This window comes from Podarcis pityusensis (genome assembly GCF_964106645.2).
Source record: "Podarcis pityusensis genome assembly, chromosome: 2".
In the NCBI taxonomy this organism is placed as follows: Eukaryota; Metazoa; Chordata; class Lepidosauria; order Squamata; family Lacertidae; genus Podarcis; species Podarcis pityusensis.
The window spans coordinates 22,294,681-22,312,923 of NC_138029.1; the positions used below are offsets into that span (position 1 = coordinate 22,294,681).

At 47.3% G+C, this 18,243-nt stretch overlaps 1 protein-coding gene across 7 annotated transcripts in view; it reads left to right on the forward strand.

Moving 5' to 3' along the window:
* Window positions 1–18,243, forward strand: part of DGKA (diacylglycerol kinase alpha) — a 75,845-nt gene that overhangs the window by 52,941 nt on the left and 4,661 nt on the right. For all 7 annotated transcript variants that reach the window (XM_080994496.1, XM_080994500.1, XM_080994502.1 and 4 more), the window contains 19 exons: window positions 705–800; window positions 1,508–1,584; window positions 3,502–3,643; window positions 4,150–4,230; window positions 4,498–4,547; window positions 5,622–5,696; window positions 6,516–6,635; window positions 7,389–7,506; window positions 8,556–8,644; window positions 9,386–9,505; window positions 10,499–10,597; window positions 11,630–11,722; window positions 13,402–13,475; window positions 14,083–14,157; window positions 14,405–14,490; window positions 14,712–14,801; window positions 15,754–15,914; window positions 16,317–16,381; window positions 16,984–17,074. In XM_080994496.1, the coding sequence (XP_080850622.1) occupies window positions 705–800; window positions 1,508–1,584; window positions 3,502–3,643; window positions 4,150–4,230; window positions 4,498–4,547; window positions 5,622–5,696; window positions 6,516–6,635; window positions 7,389–7,506; window positions 8,556–8,644; window positions 9,386–9,505; window positions 10,499–10,597; window positions 11,630–11,722; window positions 13,402–13,475; window positions 14,083–14,157; window positions 14,405–14,490; window positions 14,712–14,801; window positions 15,754–15,914; window positions 16,317–16,381; window positions 16,984–17,074 (1,802 nt within the window). The remainder of the gene's footprint in view (window positions 1–704; window positions 801–1,507; window positions 1,585–3,501; window positions 3,644–4,149; window positions 4,231–4,497; window positions 4,548–5,621; window positions 5,697–6,515; window positions 6,636–7,388; window positions 7,507–8,555; window positions 8,645–9,385; window positions 9,506–10,498; window positions 10,598–11,629; window positions 11,723–13,401; window positions 13,476–14,082; window positions 14,158–14,404; window positions 14,491–14,711; window positions 14,802–15,753; window positions 15,915–16,316; window positions 16,382–16,983; window positions 17,075–18,243) is intronic.

An 18,243-nucleotide genomic window follows, 5' to 3' on the forward strand; every position in this document is an offset into this window, starting at 1 on the left:
CTCTCCACACTGCCTTTTCCCTCTGCCTTCTTGTTTGGATGGTCTTGCTACCACCAGCATCCCACCATTGCCTCGCCTCTGGGCAGCTCTGGTGGAGTCCTCCTCCCCTCCTCCTCCTTCCGTGCCCCCGCCCTGTGGGTCTGTGGCTATGGGCTTGCTCTGGGGTAAGAGGTGCAGCAAGTGCCCTGCCAACTGCTCCCCTACTTATTCAGGTAACGGGGGACTGTCCCTTTAAGAGGCTGCATCATGCAAGCATGTCAGGATTTAAAAGGGCTGCTGTGCAAGGTGTTTATGCACTTGGGCTGTAGACCGCCCTCCTCATCCACTTCTCTGCTCCAGCCAGGATCCCAACTGAATCGGGAGCAGACTGTGCTGCTCCTCCAGGGGTTAAACCTGCCGGTGGTACTTCTCCCTTTCTCCCTCCCTCCCTCTCTCAGAGGCTGTGCAGCTGGAATCTCGCCTGCTCTGTGGCTGGGTGTGCTGTGGCGAAATTCCCAGTCGCTGCTCTGGAAACCAATTGTGCCAGAGAAGAATGTGCCGGCTCAGCTAATCAGCCAGGAGAGTGTGAGAGGAAGAAGAAGAAGAAGGAGAGAGAGAGAGAGAGAGAGAGAGAGAGAGAGAGAGAGAGAAGACCTGTGCCCAAAGCATCGGTCTCTACCGCTCTGCCTAACAAGATCTCCTTGACTCTCCCCTGTTCTTTGCAGGCGTAAAGTGGAGCAAGGACAGCAGCATGTCCGACAGCAAGGAATGGGCCACGCTCAGCCCAGAGGAGTTCACCCAGCTGCAGAAGTACATCGACTGTGAGTCTTTTCCCTTCTCCCATCTATCTCTCTGGGCTGGCCCCACCAGGCTGGGACCTATTGGGGAAGGACTGTGACAACAGGAAAGGTTGAAAGGGACTCCCCATCCTAAAGCATCAGGGAGTCAAGTGGGACATTGACATGCCAAAATCTGGGTTTGCTTTGATGGAGCTGGGGCGGTGGCAGGGGGGGAGGGGGGGGAAGGTGGAAGGAACTGTCTCTCTATGCCAATCTGGAGGGGGCTGAGTGTAACTGAAAGGTCTGTTCACTCTGTAGCTGTCCCCGTAATATCATCTTGGAATGTCAGAGTCAGAAATCCTGATTTGACGGCTACAGAGAAAACAGTATGGTCTGTGAGAGTTTAGCTGGGGGACGGCTTGCAGCTTGTGGGAGTACCTTGGCTTGCAAAGAGCAAGGTAGTTTTAGATCCCTGTTTTCCCGCATTGAAATTATTGGCCTACCCACCCACCCCAAACAGTGCTGGACAAACGTGGAAGTTGAATGCCAAAATTCCTAATGCCCTGGGTTCACAAGCGTTGAAAGCCAGGAGATATTTGGGCCAGAACTGCTGCCTTTTTGCAGCCCACTGGTAACCCACGTTCCTTTCAAACATAGGGCAGAGTCCTGCAACCCCTGGGCACGGCATGTATCATGTTTCCTACACTGTATAATTTCCCTCCGTTCAATCTGTTTTCTTTGCCCTACAGACAGCAGCAAGAAGGTGCAGGACGTGCTGCAGGAATTTTATGGAGACGGTAAATTGTCTGAGCACCTTCAAGGAGATGTGAGTATACCCTTCTTCCCTTGTGCCCGTTCATCTCTTGCCTTGCAAAATTTGAACAATTTTTTTTGGGGGGGGGTCACTCATTCCAAGAAAAGAATTTACCCCCAAAGTTCATGTAGGCAAGGTGACCTTGCAAAGCAATATGCCATCCCTTTGAACCTCTCATGTCCCAGCTGAGGCATACCTGGAGGTTGGCAAAACCAGCCCCCACCAGGATGCAGGCACAGGAGGGGCGCAAAATTCACCTATCTATGGAGTATAGGATGTATATGTGTGTGGCAATACATCACCACTGTCGTAGCAAGATCAAACGTGGGAGAATCTTCGTCCTTTTCACACCATGACACAAAAGCATTTTTTTCCGGGAGGTGGGACGATAGAGCTCCTTGCTAGGGATGCTAATTTTTAACCTGTTCTTACAGATAGGTTGATCCTAAAGTTCCATAGAGATTCACTCTCCTGTCATTTAAGACCACTAGATCTAATCCTGCCATCTGGATTAGCAGAGAGCAAATATTTGCTACTTTGAATGCAATAGCCTTTTAGGTACTTGTGCTATCATGATGTCCCGCATCTTTGGACTAAACTTAGCTCATTCCTTCAGCCTTTCCTCATAGGACTTGTTCTCCATACAGTTGACCACCTTCACTACCCTTATCTGAACTTGCTCCAATTTGTCTACATTCTTAGTAAAGAATTGGACACAGTACTCCAAGCAAAACAAAAAATGAAAACAAATTCCTTCTTGTGACTTGGAAACAACAGTTCTGTCAGTGCAGCCCAGAGTCGCATTAGCCTATTTTGCAGCTGCCTCACGTTGCTGCCTCATGTTCAGCTCATGTCTGACTATAATCTCAAGATCTCTTTCGCATGTACTGCTGTTGAGCCAGGCACCCCTCACCCCTGTACTTGTAGTTTGTTTCCTATTTGCATTCCTATTTACATTTGCATTTAGTTTGTTTCCTGTTTGCATTTGTTCCTGTTTAATTTGTCTGTGTCATCCCAGTTTTTCTCTTTGTATCTTCTGAGATGTTAACTGTCCCTTTCAGTTTTGTATCATCCTCTTAACTGATAAAGAGTCCCTCCACTGTGTTACTGATAAAAAATGTTGAAACGTGTCAGGCTTGGATTCCTGCTGCATCCCACTTGTGGCATCCCTCCAGTTTGGTGAGGAACCATGGATGAGCGTGGTTTTCGAAACAGTTGTGGATCCACCTGGCAGTATTATCACCTAACTCGCATTTAACCAGTTTGCTCACCAAAATATAATAAGGGACTTCGTCAAATGCTTTACCGAAATCAAGATTCATTCCATCCACAGCATTTACACAATCTGCTGAGTCTCTACTTCTGCCTTCCTTCCTATAATCAAACAACCCAAGGCTCCCCTGTGGATTATCGTGAACCTGCCCTATGCATCGCAAGTCTTCCCTGTTGCTTGCCCATTGTCTCTTACTCAGCCTATGTGATGACTTCTCCCCTTCCTGTGTCTGCTAATCCAATAGCTGCCATGCAGTGGAGCGAATGGAGAGGAGATTCTTTTATTTTATTTTTATAATGTTTATTAAATTTTCTGTTTTACAGTTTCACATACTCATTTTACATCCTTAAAACATCAATGACTTCTCTTCTTCTCTTTCCATGGTTCATTTTACATGTCTTAAATCCCTGCATATTTTACAAAAACTGTCCCAATCAGTTTCCCATTATAGAGATTATTTATTCACTCCCGTTAAATCAGGGACAAAACAATTGAGGTTCTCCATTCTCCCTTACCATGCAAGACCACTAACGTAGCACTGACATTGCTCAGATCAGTACTCTGTTCATTTTCTATTACAACTGAAAGGATGGGTTTCCTCACATTCCTCCTCTTTTTCTTCTGTCGCTTTGTTCTTCTACTGATGCCGTTGCCAGACGATAGACTTTGAGGGCTTCAAGCTCTTCCTGAAAACCTACTTGGAAGCAGAGGAGATCTCAGATGAACTTTGCAGCCATCTCTTCATGTCTTTCCAGACTACGGCAGGACAGGCCACAGGAGAGCCAGGGGTGCAACCAAGTAAGGAGACTTCCAGCAGAAAGACTGCTATATTGTCTTGCTTTTGTTCAGGGGGTGCGTAGGATCTGCACATCCTCTGGTGGTGAAAAAACAGCATTCCAAAATGCTTAAAAAGTAGGGACAGATGCTCTGCTAAGCATTTTTTTTGGGTGGAGGTTTGACTTAGCATCTGATTTATTTATATCCTGTCTTTTAGGACAAATGTCCTCTCAAGGTGGCATACACAAATCATAACACTTACTTGAAAACTGTTTTGTTTTTTTTTTTAAAAATAAACTCCTTAGAGTGAGCCCCAAAAGAACAATAAACAGAGATATACAGCAGGTGATGACAACGAATGAAATGTAGCCTGAAATAAAAATGTCTTGAGAGTTGTTGTTTTTTAATACAGTACATAAATGTGAATGCAGTGCAATATCTAGCAGCCCCTAGGGTGGAGAATTATTGACAGATCTCTTGCCCCTAAAGCCTTTCCTCTCTCTCCCTCCCCCCTCCTCGCTTTGCAGCCAGTGGCTTTGTTTGCGTCAATGATGTCTCTTGTTACTTCTCTCTGCTGGAAGGTGGAAGGCCAGAAGACAAGCTGGAATGTGAGTAACTGAGAAAGGATCAAGAGAAGGATGAGGCAGCTGAGGACCCCAGTTCTTAGCCTCAGATATTGGGGTGGGTGGGTTTGGGGTAAGCAAACACTGGTGAAAATCTGTCCCTGGCGGTTCTTGAGGGGGGGAAAGGCTTGGTGAAGGGTTGGAAGGGAATGGGGTCTTTATGGAAGGTGTCTGAACCAGAAGGGAGATGGCAGAGGTTTTTTTCCTTTGATCTTGAAGCTTCTAGTTCTGATCTTATTTCTCCTCCCACAGTCACCTTCAAGCTCTATGACAAAGATGGGAATGGCCTGCTCGACAGTTCAGTGAGTAGCATGAGATCTTCAGGAGCTAACTTTGGGCTTGTTGGCATTGGATATCCTCTCCCCATTCATTTCCTCTTTTTCCCCATTCAGGCATTACAGGCTACACACCCAGCAACACGCATCTCCACCCACAAAGCTTTTGAAAATTTGTGCTTTTAGTAGCTGGGATGACCCAAGCTATTTCAGTGGCACCCACCCACACACTAATTGACATGAGCCCAGACAGACTTCTACAGGGAAGTTCTCTCGCACAAGCTTCGTTTTAGTGAGGCTTGCTCAGGAGAACATCCTGGTACATTGTTCCCTGTTGTTCTGTCTCTCACACTCCTGCCTTTGATGGTGCCCACAATACGTTGCCTTCCTTCCCTCATTTGTGGGTGCTCATTTCCCCCTCATAGCTTATCTCTGGTTTGCACTTATGTGGACTTTTCCCTCCACGCTCCCAGGAGGTCTGTATCTTGTTGCCTTGGCACAGAAGCATTGCTGCTTGTTTTCCAGCATTCCACCTTTTCTGCTTTCTGTGGGAGACCTCCACATTACCGCCAAGTTTGCAGCCTAGAGGGGCCCCATCCTGGCTATGATTCCAGCCCTTCTGGGTTTCTGCTATGGATGCCATATTTGGAAGAGGAAATTTGGGAGCAAAAGGGAGCAAATCTTTTTTTCATATTTTCTTTGCAATGCAGTGTGGTGGATGTGCCCTCCTGGCCCAGTCCAACTAATGTCAGAGACCAGAGCCACACCATATGCACTTTTATGATTTGCTGTACAAGGTTGCCACTTTTTTTCCTGGCAGGGCTCCTATGCCTTTAACAGCTGCATGATAGGAAGAAAATCAGCAAGTCAAGTTTGCTGCATCTCCTGCTAGAACAAAGATAGCCATCCTATTTTGAGCAAGCTGAGATACGATGCTGTCTTTGGCTTCTCCCAATCTGTGATACCTCTTATCAACTGGTGTTTCTTGACTCCTGACTTTATCTCTCTAAATGCGCCCCAGTTTCTAATGTGCCTGGCCTTTTTTTATGTAAGCACCTTCCTTCACCTTTAATGCAGGCCTTAAACTATGTTCTTATGTAGGAGGTGGACCGCATAATCACACAGATGATGCGTGTGGCTGAATATCTGGACTGGGACGTCACTGAGCTTAAGCCAGTAAGTGCAGAATACCCATACCTGATTTTCACTAGGCATATTTCTGTTCCATCACACACAACCCACACATACTCACCTATGCTGGGAGATGCTGGTTCTTGCAGTGTTTCCCAAACATGGGTCTCCAGCTATTTTTTGGACTATAATTCCCACCATCCCTGACCACTGGTCTTGCTAGCTGGGGATGATGGGAGTTGTAGTCCAAAAACAACTGGAGACCCAGGTTTGGGAAACACTGCGAATTTTGCCGTCTCTTAGAATCTGAGGTTAATGGAGCACACAGGGAAGCTGGATAAGGTGTTGTCTTCAGCACAACACCAGCAAGGGGATGGAGCTCAGGCTGCGCAGTTATGGAGTAAAGTGTGTATTTAGTTGGAAGAGAAGACTTCTGATGGTTAAATGAGCCAGGGCAGGCTAATGAGGTTCATATATGAAGTCTAGATGGGAGTGTCCTCATAGAGTGACCTCTCCTTTCTGCTGGCTGGTTGTTGCTTTTTTGCAGGGGACAGTGTGGTGAAGAATACAAGCTCTTGTTTCCCCGCCCCCCTTCTCTCCAAATAATCTTTGCAGTTACAAAGCTTTTGGGGTTTAAGAAAGGAGGATGGAGGATGGATGCTGGGGGTGGATGTAAATTGCCATATGCTGCAAATAACATTGGATTCTTGGATGCACATTTTGGGAAGAATTGCTTTGTCTGCTAGATGTGCCTCAAAAAATATGAGCTGGGGACCAAGGCATGGTGCGCATGTCGACCTGTGTCGAACGGACTTCAGCAAGCCCTCCCATGCCCTCTTCTTCTCCCATCTCTCATCGGCACAGATCCTGCAGGAGATGATGCGAGAGATTGACTACGACGGCAGTGGCACAGTGTCTCTATCCGAGTGGCTCCGTGGCGGCGCCACCACCGTCCCCCTCCTGGTGCTACTTGGACTGGAGGCTGTAAGTGCACAGAGGGGCAAGGGAGAAGGATGGGGAAGGGAGATGGGGGCTGAGATAATAAGACAGGCAGACACACCTCTGCCCATCTGAGCCAGACTAAGGTGCTGTGGTCTGGGACAGGGGGGCATTCTGTGATCTCCTGTACAGGAAGCAGGAATGGTTTCTAACCACATGTTAATATTACCTGGGGCTTCTTTGGAAACGAGCTTCAAGCTGCCACCCTGCTTGATGGATAAGCCACAAGCTGGCTTTATTAAAACTGGAGCAAAAGCAAAACTGCTTTTCCACTGTGTGGATTTGAAGTGGTTGCTGCACTGTTGGATTCCAACTCCCATCAGCCTCCAGCTAGCATGGCCAGTGTTTAAGGGGGGATGGGAGTTGCAGTCCAGCAACCCCTGACACACCACAGAATAGCCACCCCTGCTCCATGTGGTGCTTTTCTCCATCATGGGGGCTTCTTGGAGGAGAGTCCTCCCTTCCTAAAATATTTATTAAAAATGGATATTTTTACTCTTGTATTAGTTCATTCCAAGGGGCCGAAGTTATACATGCACATTTTGAAGGTCATATTATCCATCGCACCCCAAAAATATGCCAACCTTTGTCCAAAATTCTGACCCGCCTAGAACCCATTCCCTCCCACACCTCCCGTGAGCCCTGACATCTCTCTTCCCTTCCCATTCACAAAACAATCACACGCAACAACAAAAACCAACTTCTGCCCTCCCTGCCTACTTTCCTTCGTTGCTGCAGACCATGAAGGATGATGGGCAGCACCTCTGGCGCCTGAAGCACTTCAACCGGCCCGTTTACTGCAACGTGTGTGAGACGCTTCTGCTGGGGCTGCGCAAGCAGGGGCTGCGCTGCACTTGTGAGTGGCTCCCTTTGTCTTTGGGGTGAAGGTGGTCATCTCCTCCTTTCATCTAGTATGGGCTTCTCTAGTTTGTGCCCACCCCTGCTGTGGAATGAGTGCCCTGCGAATGGTGCGCTTGTGAACAAGGGGACCTGGGGGTGGAGAACAGGAGGAGGGAGAGTCCTCCAAATGCTGCCATATTTAAGGCATCTTCAGGAAGAACTAACAAAAAAATGAGCTTCCAGCAGCGTGGCCTGTACCACCGAGCAGAGGGCGGAGGGGTGTTTTAATTTTCCCTATTGGGTGAAACTGACTAGATCAGAAATTTCTTGTGGCCTCTGGAGATGCAACAGGATTGCCCTTGAAAGCCATGCGCACCAGCACCTTTGCTCTGGAAGCCCCTGCAATTCCGTTCTTCTCCCAACATCTTTGCAGGCACTTCCTCTCCTATTAAAACAACAGCAGCAGCAATCCAACAACTTTTCTAGAAGCTTGCCTTTTAAAATAAAATAAAGCTGGGATTTCCATGAGCTGCCCAATAGTTGCTTGCTGCTTTTAAAAATCTGCAAGCTCCTTTAAAGCATGGTTTGCAATGTGGCATGTGGTTTGCAATGTGGCATGTACATGGGGTGAGGGGGTTTGCTATTAAATGAGCGTTTCTCATAACTAATTTTGTCACAAACAGTATCCAGCAGGGGCGAATAATGCATTGCCCTTGGAGAGATTTGCATGATGCCCAGGCATGGAGCGCTGCAGTTTCGGTAGTCAGAAAACGCGACATCCGTTCAACAATTGGTTGTGCTCTGTGTGAAACAAAAACTTATTGGATCCCTTAGCCTCTCATGCTCTCCTCTTGGAGAGGTGTTCTCGGTGGCTCTGTGCTTGCAGGATGCTGATCGAAGGGTCAGGAAGCAGGGAGAGTGGAAGGAAATGAGAGGCCTGAATCTGGGCGGCATTAGCTGGTGATGGGGTGGGGATTTCATGGGGCAGTCTGTAACTGGCGTTGCAGATTCAGTCCCTAGTTGCTCGCATGTCAACAAATCCATCCTCCTTCTTTTTACCCACAGTTTGCAAGTACACAGTGCACGAGCGCTGTGCCCGCAAAGCCCCACTGAGCTGTATCAGCACCTATGCCAAGAGCCGTCGTGACACCAGTGTGAGTACCGTGGGCAAAGGAAGGGAGGACATTGCATCCATAAAGCAGCCTTTGGCTCATCTGGCTGCATTATTACCTAGGGTTTCTTTCAGTCTTCCCCTGTCTCTGCTTCCTCTCCTCCCCTGTCAGCCGTGTATTCTCAGCCTCCCTCCTTTCTGTCATGATCTCCTGTCCAAGCAAGGGAACAGATTGTCTCCTTCTATAGTTCCCTCCACTGACTCTCATGCCTTCCCTTTAGGAACTCTCAGGATCCATTTTTTCTAAGGATTTGTGGGGTTCTCCCCCACTCTTCTTCTCCTGGATGTGGAATTGTCTTCTCCTGTCCCCAGACCACATCTCTAGGAATTATTTCTTCCCTTCAGATCTCTTAATTCATTCATGACCTCCACATCTCCTTGGCAGCGTCACCGCACCTCACAGTTCCAAAATCATTAGCCAAGTAAATAGCGAATGCCCAGCTAATTATAAACACCGTAGTTCTTTGCTCCTGCCCAGTTTAATTACATCAGTCCTCTTAACCATCAGGAAATGGCATGCAAGAGCAGGGAGAGGATGTCCTGGACAAAGGACTCTAGAGCTCTGGCTCCCATTCTCCCCTTCCTGTTCCAATCTTTTTAGATCTATCTTCTCTCCAGGGAGTCAGGGCTAGAACTTGAGAGCTGTGGGTTCTGGTTCTGCTGATCTAGCCCGGTGGTCCCCGTCCCTCCACTTTCATGCGCCCATCGCTCTTTCCACTTGCAGGCACAAGCCCACATCTGGGTAAGAGGCGGCTGTGACGGCAGCAAGTGCGACCGGTGTCAGAAGAAGATCAAGAGTTTTCAGAGCCTGACGGGAATGCACTGTGCCTGGTGCCATCAGAAGGCGAGTTCATACCCCCCAATTTTCCCTGATTGTAGGCATAGGTGCCATAAGTCAGGAAAGGCTCTTCATTAAGGGCCTGCTTCTCAGTTATCTGTCTGCTTGCATTTCAAACTCCAGCTTTCCCTTCCCTCATTTGGGAGATCATGATGCATCTCCATATTCTCTGTGGAGAGCCCTCTCATTGCTTCGTTAGTTGCGGTGCAGGGTGGTGGGAGAAGCAGTAGCAGCCGGGATGCAACCAATGGTCCCATCCCATGTGCCAGAATGGCTGTGAGAAGCGAGACTGTGTCTGATCACAGAGTGGCCCCTTCCAGGTGTTCCTGTTACCTTGTAGGAAGGAGTCCTCCATTGCAGTCCGGCTTGCCAAGCATCGGAACACGGGAAGCTGCCATGTATTGAGTCAGACCATTTGTCAGTTTTAACTCAGTGTTGCCTAAACACAGTTAGGCAGTGGCTCTCCAGGGCTTTTGGCAAGGGGCATTCCCAGCCCTACCTGGAGAGGCTGTGGGGATTGAACCTGCAGGTGCTCTACAACTAAGCTAAGACTGTTGCCTGCATAAGCACAGCAAGATCTGCAAAGGGCAGCAGAGGATTGGTGGAGTAGAGGACTTGTTGGGAGGAGGAGCATTTCTCGAGGGAGCCTGTGAAAAGGTGGGAGGTGAAAGCAACAACGGAGGTGGAGGACTGTCCTGTGGCCTAATAAAGCCTGACTGGTTTATGCCTTCCTGGCATAGCGTGCCATGTTATATGTATAGATATTCTGCTAAGTGGTTTTTGTGTGTGTTTTATATGTAGGCAGAACTCTCATTTCATCAGTTAAAAGCAATCATCATTTTTGTCTTGCTTCATGGTTCAGAGAGCAAAATCACAAATGCTGTTCTTGAACTGGTGTTCTAGGTAAAAGGAAGAGATTGCATTCGAGGCTTTTGCATTTTGCAGGTCGGAACTCAGAATAAACTTTTGTGTGTGTGTGTGTAAAATCTCTCTCTCTAGATCCATGACGAGTGCATGTCTCTCATGCCTTCAGCTTGTGATTGCGGGGTCCTCAGAGATCATATCCTGCCACCTTCAGCAATCTACCCTGTTGTGCTGGTGAGTGGCTTATTGAAACACATGGATTATACACAAAATGTTTGCACATGTGTACACCCCCCCACAACGCCTATGCACAGAATAATAGAGTTGGAATCACAGCTGTCAAGGTGGACACAAATGACAGGAAAGAGAGTTCTCTTCTGAAGCCCATTGGTGCAGCCTGCTCACTGTTGTTTTTAAAAGATTTGGAGGCAGTGCGAGGGAGCAGTCACTGCCCATAATGTACGTTGTTTCTTGTGTCCTACCATAGTATCTGATCAAGCCGTTTCATAAGTTCTCATTCTGCTTCCAGCTAAAGCACTAAAGCACACCCTTAGAAATCATTGCGGCTGCAATAGATTGTGTTTATATCTGGGTGCAAGTCCTATTGTTGAGAATGCCCATTCTGCATACAGCATTTCTTCTTCAGCCCCTAAGCACTGAAGTAATTTTGGAACTATTTTTTTTTAAGGTTTTTAAATATGTATATTTCTGTGTATGCTTAGTATGTGAAAGGGTACCCAATCACATGGGCGGGGTACAAATAAATAACAACAACAACAATAATAATAGTAATAAGTAGTAGTAGTATTACGTAAAGGTGTGGGGTTCAGAGAAAACATTAACTCTGCCCCTCTGCAATGCTCTGTGTATTTAGGATGATTTTTAAAGTTTGCCTCAGGAGTGAAATTGACTAGACCAAAAGCTGCTGTTGATATGGTCCAGTTTAAGACAAGATGGCATAATTTCAGCACTGAAGTAAAGTGCATATCACCACATTTCTGGCACATGCATATAATCCTCAGAATCTGCTTTTGCTCTGGAGATAGTACAGAAGAATGCACACAGGGAGCACATTAAGTAGGTGTTGAAGGAAGAGGAGGAGCAAGCTGCAGGTCTTAATGTACCCATCCTCTTGCTTGCTTGCTTGCTTGCTTGTGCTGAGCCTTCCTCCAGCATTTGACCCCAATGGTTTTCATCCCAGCAACAGCCTTAGAGCTGCTGTGGTGCTACTTCCCCTGCTGATTCTTGCCCCTTTCTGTGTCCCAGGAGCGACAGAACAGTCAGAAGAACGGAGTCTGTGGGACCCCTTCAGAAGAGCCAGCTCAGCCCTTCACCACCCCTGAGGGACAGGCACTGCGGGTGAGCCTGGGGAAACTGGAAGGGGGGTGTTGCCAGGTCCCCACTTACTGTTGATACCCTGTTGGTGCTGAGGTCCTGTGCTAGTCTGAGCAATGCCTTCCGTATTCATGTTAGTTACAAATAACCCAGGAAGTTGGCAGGAGAGGGAGGTTAGTTAATACTTAAAACATCCCTTGCCCTTGAGCTGAAGCACTTTGAAGTCCCTCTCATGCTGTTTGTGCCATGTGTGAAATTTGGTAATACCAGTGAGAGAATATACAGTGGTACCTCGGGTTAAGTACTTAATTTGTTCCGGAGGTCCGTTCTTAACCTGAAACTGTTCTTAACCTGAAGCACCACTTTAGCTAATGGGGCCTCCCGCTGCTGCCGTGCCGCCGGAGCACAATTTCTGTTCTCATCCTGAAGCAAAGTTCTTAACCTAAGGTACTATTTCTGGGTTAGCGGAGTCTGTAACCTGAAGCGTATGTAACCTGAGGTACCACTGTAATCTGTTCTCCCCACACATAAACTGTACAAGTTCCAATTTCTGCTATGATTCTTTGTACCTTGTTATAACCTATCCACAAAATATTTTGAGTACAGCAAATCCTCTCTTATTTGTCTATAATCATCATTAATCTGGGTTAGCGGAGTTTGTAACCTGAAGCGTCTGTAACCCGAGGTACCACTGTGCTGAATATACAGTCCGGTCAGTGCAGGGTTTTAGGGTTTGATTTTTTTAACACAGCTTAAGCTCAAACTGCTTTTGAACCATGCATGGAGGTCACCCACTCAAATCCTCAGCAGCTGCTGTTTGCTGAAGCAGAAGACTTGCTGGGTCAGAGGGCTCAATTGCATTGTAACCCTAAACTAGTTCTGACTGCTGTGGCTTTCCTCCAGGGACTCTGGGTATGATTGCTTAGTGCAGGGTGCTGCAGAATAATTGCGAACGATCCCTAGACCCTTCAGGATTATAAAACACAAAAAACAAAACCACCCCAATATATTAGGGGATAGGAGGAACAACTATGACAGTTTAAGCTGGTTTAAAATTGCCATGTGTGTACAGGCCCACGGTGAACCCAAGAGCTGTATGTATGGCTCTCCATAGACCTCTCTGGAAACCACGCTCATAGCAAAGGGAAGAGGTGGGTGGTTAGGGGTGATTTCAACTGTAAAGCTAAAGGACCCCTGACAGTTAAGTCCAGTTGTGACCTACTCTGGGGTTGCGGCGCTCATCTCATTTTACTGGCCAAGGGAGCTGACGTTTGTCCGCAGACAGTTTTTCCGGGTCATGTGGCCAGCATGACTAAGCCACTTCTGGCAAAACCAGAGCATCACATGGAAACACCGTTTACCTTCCCACTGGAGCGGTACCTATTTATCTACTTGCACTGGTGTGCTTTCGAACTGCTAGGTTGGCAGGAGCTGGGACCGAGCAATGGGAGATCACCCCGTCATGGGGATTTGAACTGCTGACCTTCTGATCGGCAAGCCCTAGACTCAGTGGTTTAGACCACAGCGCCACCCACATCCCATCAATTTCAGCTGTACCCAGCCACATCTACATGCCTGTTTCCCAATCCCTTCCTGTGTTGCTGAACCTACAGTGCTGTTTGCTTGTTAGCAGGAGTGGAAAAGCGAATTTGATCATTGGCCAAGCTGCTCTCCAAAAACCCTTTCCATCCGTCTTTCCGCAGATCATCCCGGTGCCTGACACTCACCCCTTGCTTGTCTTTGTCAATCCCAAGAGTGGTGGGAAGCAGGGAGAGAGGTGAGAGGGGAATGGGGTCTGAAGCATAAAGGTGGTGGGGCAGGGGAGGTTAGAATCATAGAACTGTAGAGCTGGAATGGGATTCCAAGGACCATCAAGTCCAACCCCCTGCAATACAGGAATCCTGCCCACAGCCATCCCTGGGTGGACTCGAACCACCAACCTTCTGATTAAGAGCCAGATGCACTGACACATTGTACCACATCATTCTTTTTTCTAGGATGTGTGTCTTACGGTCCATATCAGTTTTGCTTTTGGGTGGTTAGATGCAGTTTATTTTTTATGAGTTTTTTGTCTGAGGTTCTATAGACAATCCCAGCAGAATATATCTCTTACAACATGGAAACTCCCCCGCCCACTTCTAATTGCCAGAAAAACTCTGGGTAATCACTTATACAATTCGCATTTGGCAAGGCTGCCAGGAGCTTGTTAAAATTGCTTGGGGCTCCAGATCTGGTCAGTGGGACACTAGCTGACCATCCCTTAATCTACGAGACCCCATCATTTGCAAACATGTCCCACAAACTTGGTTTCTCCCGCAAAGCATATTACGAACTTGACCAAGGTGGTTTCTGAATGGCTATCTTTCCTCCCATCTTATTGGCAGGGTACTACGGAAATTTCAGTACCTCCTCAATCCACGGCAGGTCTACAATTTATTGAAGGGGGGGCCCGGACCTGGGTGAGTTGCTGTGACCTTCAGTGCATGTCAATTGTGTCTTCCTGTTGTGACAGTAGATGCCCATGTTTCACATCTCTTGAAGGATAAAGCAGGTTGCTGGTGGGAAATGGTGTGTGTGTGTGTGTGTGTGTGTGAACGAGCACAGCTGGAGGAATTTTGTGCTCTATAGGTGGCTTGTGATCAGGACTGAGAGGCAGCTATGGAACCTGTGGCTGAAACTTAATTGTATGCACCTTTTTTGTTCCAGGCTGAACTTCTTCCGGGATGTGCCAGATTTCCGTATCCTGGTTTGCGGTGGTGACGGCACAGTCGGATGGATCTTGGATGCCATTGGTAGGTCTTTGAGACACTTTAAAGGTTTTCCTTTTCCACAGTGTGGTGTGGATAAAGAGCCAATCCAAAACCTCCGTTTTTGTGTCAACACAATAACTGCTAGTTGCTTTAAAAGGGCCAATGATGTACCCATCATCCTAACACCTGGGGTTGTCTGCTAGCGTCGCTAATGTTGCCACTCCATGTTATAAAGAAAAGATCGGTTTTCATTCTCTTTTTAGACAAAGCCAACCTACCAAGTCGGCCTCCTGTGGCTGTGTTGCCCCTGGGAACTGGCAATGATCTGGCCCGCTGCCTTCGCTGGGGAGGAGGTGAGTAACACCAGTTGGTTTCCATCTCATGCTGCTAATCACCTGGAATCAGACCAGGTGACCCACTAGAGACTATACTGTTTCCTTGTCCCAGCTAAGACCATTTAGCCATGTAGGTTTCTCCCACAGCCCTGAATTTGACCAGTGGGTCCATTAATAACAGCAAGGAAGGTGCCCTGATGTCAGGCAGGTTAGCTGAACAAGTGAGTGTACAGAGTCTCCTGATATTTCTCCTGGGGTTTTAGACCCTGGGTATGAATCTTGTGCTGTCCAATTTCTCTTACGTTCCCTTTCTTTCTTTCTTTCTTTCTTTCTCCCTCTCTGTCTCCCTCTCCCCCTCCCCCCCCTCTCTTTGTCTCTTTCAAAAGCAAAACCTCCGCCTCTGCAGTTTTGTGTTGAAAACATTCAGTACATAGCTGATATAACAATAACTCATAAACAGTAATGTGATAGCATATAGTTCTTCCCCTGCGGCTAGGACAACCTGGGTTCAGATTCCTGCCAGGCCACAAAGTCATTTGCGTTGTCTACCTCACATGGTTGTTGTGAGGATCACCCCATGTACCTTACCCTAAACTCCAGCATATGACTGGAAAGCTAAGCACAGCAGCATGTATAAAATAAAGCTGCATTTTATAAAAAGCCTCTGACAGATCTTGGCTCCATAACAAAAGTGCTTTCTGTTGTGGCTTAATCTTTCCCTTAAATAGTAGCAACCCAAACATTCTAGCATGGGAATTAGTCCTAGTACTGGAGAAAGGAAAGCACTGGAAAAGCAGCTTGAGGTTGCCTGGTTTCGTGCTCCTCTCATCTTGATTTGATTACTAGACTAAGACTGTCTGGCCAAGGTGGGGGAGTGGAGCTTATTACCAGAGTTCACACTTACAACATTTTAAAAATCACAAGCCTACTCCCTCCCTCCTCAGTCTCTAATGCATAAATTTCTGCCCAGGTTATGACGGCGAGAACCTAGTGAAGATCCTTAAAGACATTGAGGCAAGCAGCATCCTGCAGATGGATCGCTGGTCAGTCCAGGTGACGCCTGACAACCCTGATGAGAAAGGGGACCCCGTCCCCTACGAGATCATCAACAACTATTTCTCCATTGGGGTAGTAAGTATGAAAGGGGCAAGTGAAAATACCAAGGAGTGGCACTGAAGGACAGCCCTCCTCTTCAAGCCTGTGGAGGGTGCATATTCTCTCTCTACTACGGGAGGTTTTGCGGTCTTCTGAGCTGTTGCTATACTGGTGCCACTGAAATCAGTGGCAGGAGACTGCAGAGAAGGGGGCAGGAGGTTTCAAGCAAGAGGGATACAGGACATAGCAGAAAGTTGAGAAGGACTGGAAGCGGGGGATGGAGAGGGGACTCTGGGGAGCTGAGAGGTGGCAGGCGGTGGGAGGGTACTTTGGAAGAAGCTGTGTGGGACATCTCCTCCCATCACAATGTTCCCTCTCCACCTCCATGACACCCCCTCTTATTTCTGACTCTGTCTTTCTCACCCACCCTTTCTCCAGGATGCCTCCATTGCCCACCGATTCCATGTCATGAGGGAGAAATACCCGGAGAAATTTAACAGCAGGTTAGCGCAGTACAGTTGGGGAGCACCTTCCCTTGGGCGCTGTATCTACCCAGAATCCTCTGCTCCAGAATCATGGCTGTCTTCCCCTGTGTAGCCAGTCCGATCTGGCACTTGAGTCTCCTTATTCATGCATAGGAACCTCTGCCTGTGGGGAGGAAGGGGCTTTTTGGTCCCTGGCCTCCTTGGCACACTGTCGGTGCTTTTCCGTCTCTCCCTGGGAAGCATCTGTGGGTGGTATGGGGCTGCCATGTGGCCGAAAAAGCAGTTGGTTCTAAGGAGAAGGTGGTTTGGGCCATGGAGTAGTTGGGTAGTAAAAGAGGATGCTCTTCAGAGGGGGCAGTCTAGGCTGGCAACATTGGTGACCTTTGGTAACATGGTGCCCTGAGCAAGGCCAAAATTTGGCAGCCCCAAATGGATCTTCTCAGTTATGGATCTTCTCAGTTTTGCTCCCATGCGGTGGAACCGCCTGCACCGCCCTAAATCTGATGCTGCTGGCAAGTCCTGCAGGTGGATGTGTTTGGCTGAGGCCTTCCTGGGAGAAACTGAACCCAGCCACATGCTTTTCGTTTTTTTGTTTTGCACCCCCTTTTCCCCTGGACCAGGATGAAGAACAAGCTCTGGTATTTTGAGTTTGCTACATCGGAGACCATCTTTGCCACATGCAAAAAGCTCAAGGAGTGCCTGTCTGTCGAGGTGAGGTTCCCCCTTGTGGCGCTCAAGTCGAACAGCTGTGCTGCAACTGTGAAAGATGAGAGTTGCCTTTTCTGTCTTTTGCAATGATCTCTGCTGCAGATTACTGGTGAATCAGAGCAAACGTCAGTCCGCAAAAAAAAAACAAAAAACGATCGATGTTTGTTATGATTCAGCAGTAAGCCACAAGTTTTCCCAGGTAAACCTCTCAGACTTGTGTCTAGAAATCATGGAACAAAGGGGAGTGTGGATGAACCCTAAGGTTAAGTCAGACTCCAAGAGATACTTGGTATTCTTGTGAACACCAGGACTTAGGAACAACGTTGTCTCTGAGCATGGGTGCACTCGTCATTGAGTTGCCAGAAGCAACTTGGGACCTGCTACACATTTGACATTAGGACTTCTGCACTGGACGAGAGGGACTGCCAAGCAGGCTTGAGCTACAGCACTTTTCATTTTAAAAATAAGCACCACCACTTCTCCCTCTGTCACCTTTCCATGGGCCTTTCAAGAATTCGTCTTGATTTGCTCACTTAGAGGTTATGCACTGCTTACCAAGCATTTGTTCTGATTTGTTTGATTGGTCATGATCCCACACTTTTTGGTGCATTTACCAGCCATGTTTTGGTGTATTTTCTAATAACAAAAAGTCCTTTTTAAAAAAAGAAAGGCGTTTTGTTGCACCAGATCACTTTAATTCCTTTTCATTGTGCAAACCTCAATTTATGATATGTGACTGAATTTCTGCTGGAAAATACTGACAGTCTGGAAGTGACCCATGGAAAAAAACTACTCCTCTCTTGATAGCTTCATAATGTTGTTGATGTTGTTTTTTCTCTCTACCGTATTAACTGCTGGTCAAGGCTGGATCTAGAACTTAACCCTCACCTCAGTGCTGTGGGGTGGCATTTAAAGGGACATTGCTTGAACAATTTGTAGGTTGGGGCAGCTGGCCAAAATGTTTTAAACAGTTTTAATTTTGGTTCCTCCTTTTCTTTTCATTGGGTTGGGGTAGGTGGTTGTTTTAATTTTGGTATAACTGTAAAATTATTAGTTTCTATTGATTTATTGGTTTATTTATAGTCGGTATAAGACATTCTTTTAAAAATATTTTATTTATTTATTTATGTTTTTATATATGCTGTAAGCCACCCAGAGTGGCTGGAGAAACC